Source organism: Lentinus tigrinus (assembly GCF_003813185.1).
Source record: "Lentinus tigrinus ALCF2SS1-7 unplaced genomic scaffold L226scaffold_61, whole genome shotgun sequence".
Classification (NCBI taxonomy): Eukaryota; Fungi; Basidiomycota; class Agaricomycetes; order Polyporales; family Polyporaceae; genus Lentinus; species Lentinus tigrinus.
The window spans coordinates 118762-121239 of NW_027137970.1; the positions used below are offsets into that span (position 1 = coordinate 118762).

Genomic DNA, 2478 nt, shown 5'->3' on the forward strand with positions numbered 1-2478 from the left:
TCGACTTCGACTTCGACTTCGTGGACTTCGACTTCGTGGACTTTGACTTCGAGGTAGACGTCACCGTAGACATTGACTTGGTTTTGGTTGTCGTGGAAGTCCATGCGGCTCCCGATGACGACTTTGCATTGGCGGCATGTTCAGTAGCTGGGGGACGTCGCGCCTTCGATGCTTTGCCGCGTTTCGGAGAGTGATGGGTGGAGGAGCTCTGTGACGGTGAAGGAGAGGGTGTATCAAAGTTGCGATGGAAAGCGGGGGCGTATGCAGCAGGGAAGAAATGCGGATGGATGTCGGTTTCAAATTCAGGATCAGCCTCTGCTGGCAGACCCTCAGAATAGTGAGCATCATGGAATTTCGGCTTCTGGGCAGAACCGGTCATGTAAGTCTGGAACCGGAATCGTTGAGGTGGAGATCCGTCCGAGGGATGCTCCATTGAAATGATATGTCGGATGAGGCTAAATAGCGGTCCGTCGCTGATGTGGCTAGGATCGACGAAGTGGAAGCCATCAGGCAGCATGCCCGTTGCGAAGAAGCGATCCTGGTGCAGCGCAATCGCTTTCCATGGCACGGCCTTGACCTGTATGCCCTTCGCAAAGCCTATCAACTATGTTAACATATGATGTCCGAACGGTTAAGAACAACGACGTACTATAATTGATCCGGATATATTGTCGGAGAACCTCCTGTGCACGTTCCACGGTGAACGGCTTGCCATCTTCAGTGTCGGTAAGAATCGGAGTTCCGTCGTCGTAACGCGCAAACTGGAATTCGACTGGGCCTTTGCGCGCACTGTGGTCCCGTACAGACGTTCCAGCGACAAGGGAATACCACTCGCCAAAGAACTGCTCTGCGGCAGCACGGATATTCTTCTCCCAGTCTGGCCTCGCAGTGAAGCGGGGTAATTTGTGTCCGTCCTTGCCTGCGAGCTCAGCGACATAGTCAGAGGTGTCATATCTGCGTATTTTGCGGTTACTATAACTATCCATGCAGCACGATCGGAAGGCGACATACCTGAGGGTATTCAGCTCGCCATCCTCATCCGGCCAAACTCCGTATAGAAACAGCGCCATGCTGCACTGCTCCCAGTACATCTTGCATGTACTCCGCATCCACCCCAAGGCGCGGCGAGCGGCCATCCTGTGTTCATGACGCAAAGAAGGGTTGAATGGCTAGGAACATACACGGACATCATGTAGTTGAACAAGGCACTCGTACCTTGGCTGCAATTTCACATCGGGGCCATTGCGGTTCCATTGGGTGGCAAGCGCAGCGTAGTCCTCGCGTTCGTCCTCCTCCAGGTCCTCCCAAAGCGAACGGCGCATGAGATTCCACGCGACGATGTGGTGCTGATGGTTGGGCTCATCCTCGCGTACAGCTTCGCGGATGTCGCTGTTCTTCATAAACTCGAACACGCGTTCACCAGTCCACGACCGATTGATGCGTATCGGAAGGCGTGTAGCTCTGTCTTTGTTCTTTTGGATACGGTTGTTGAACCACGTCCAAGCGATCTACAGACAATCGTAAGCCCATCGTTTATCGGTCAGGATGTAGGTAAGTGACCAACCTGGACGAAGTGCTTGATGTGCAAGTCGTATCCAATACAGCCCTCCGGAATCCCCTGTAGAGTGACCAGACGTTTTGCGCATGCTTCGAGGAATGGTGTACGGTCATTCTTGCCGGTCCTGCGAAAGTCGGGTAGCCTCTCTTCGAGATACCGTGTCTCAGCGTCTGGTAGCTTCGGCGGCATAGGATGTAGCCTGCGGCAAGTTCTGGAGGGAGCGCAAAGGTGAAGGTGTAGGCCAGCGGTGTCGTCTCAAGGCAGCCGCCACCAAAGGATTTGGGCGGGTTCCAGGCGGGGAGAGTTCGCAGAGCCCAGCGGCCCTTGTAGTAGTAGCATGACTCCCCTGCGTGAGTTCGGATATCTATCGGAAGGATCACAACACGGTCAGCAAACACGCGGACCTCATCTGACAACGGACTGAAAACTAACCCACAAAAAGGGTACCATGAGTCGTTCGCCGAATTGCTATTAGAAGGAACGGTGGGGTGAGAGGCGCCCAAAGGTGGCGACTTCGCAAACAGGCGCCCGTGTTTCCTGATAACAATCTCAACATCGTGGATTATATCTCGGCGACATTCCCTCCGTCTCCCCCAAGCACGTACTCGGCATGAATGCAAACGAGTTCCTCTACACCCCGGAGCACGCTCGGAATAGCGCCTGCATTGCGGAGTATGTTGTAGCTCTCTACCATTATTACCTTGGTCGACGTGCTGCCGAGCTGGACAGCGATACTCTTGTGCAACCCTCGACCCCACCGATTCCCGCTATTGTCGACCGGGAACTGCATGAGGACTGCTGTACGATTGCTGAAGTACTTGCCGAAGCAGTCCAGAATGCATGTATGTAGCGATGATTATATTGTATCTGCTCAGCTCACTCATCGTCGATTTCCAGATGCGGTGACCTGGGACGCGGTG

The 2478-nt window shown here is 54.1% G+C and overlaps 1 protein-coding gene across 1 annotated transcript; it reads right to left on the reverse strand.

The window, feature by feature from the left end:
- Positions 1 to 140: 140 nt before the first annotated feature.
- On the reverse strand, positions 141 to 2348 carry L226DRAFT_527199 (uncharacterized protein; the record flags this gene model as incomplete). The annotated part of the gene is made up of 9 exons (XM_067679098.1): positions 141 to 208; positions 328 to 597; positions 650 to 954; positions 1012 to 1137; positions 1216 to 1508; positions 1565 to 1647; positions 1716 to 1922; positions 1995 to 2095; positions 2164 to 2348. The coding sequence occupies 9 exons, from the start codon at positions 2346 to 2348 to the stop codon at positions 141 to 143; spliced, it is 1638 nt and encodes a 545-aa protein (XP_067529131.1).
- Between the last annotated feature and the right edge of the window lie 130 nt (positions 2349 to 2478).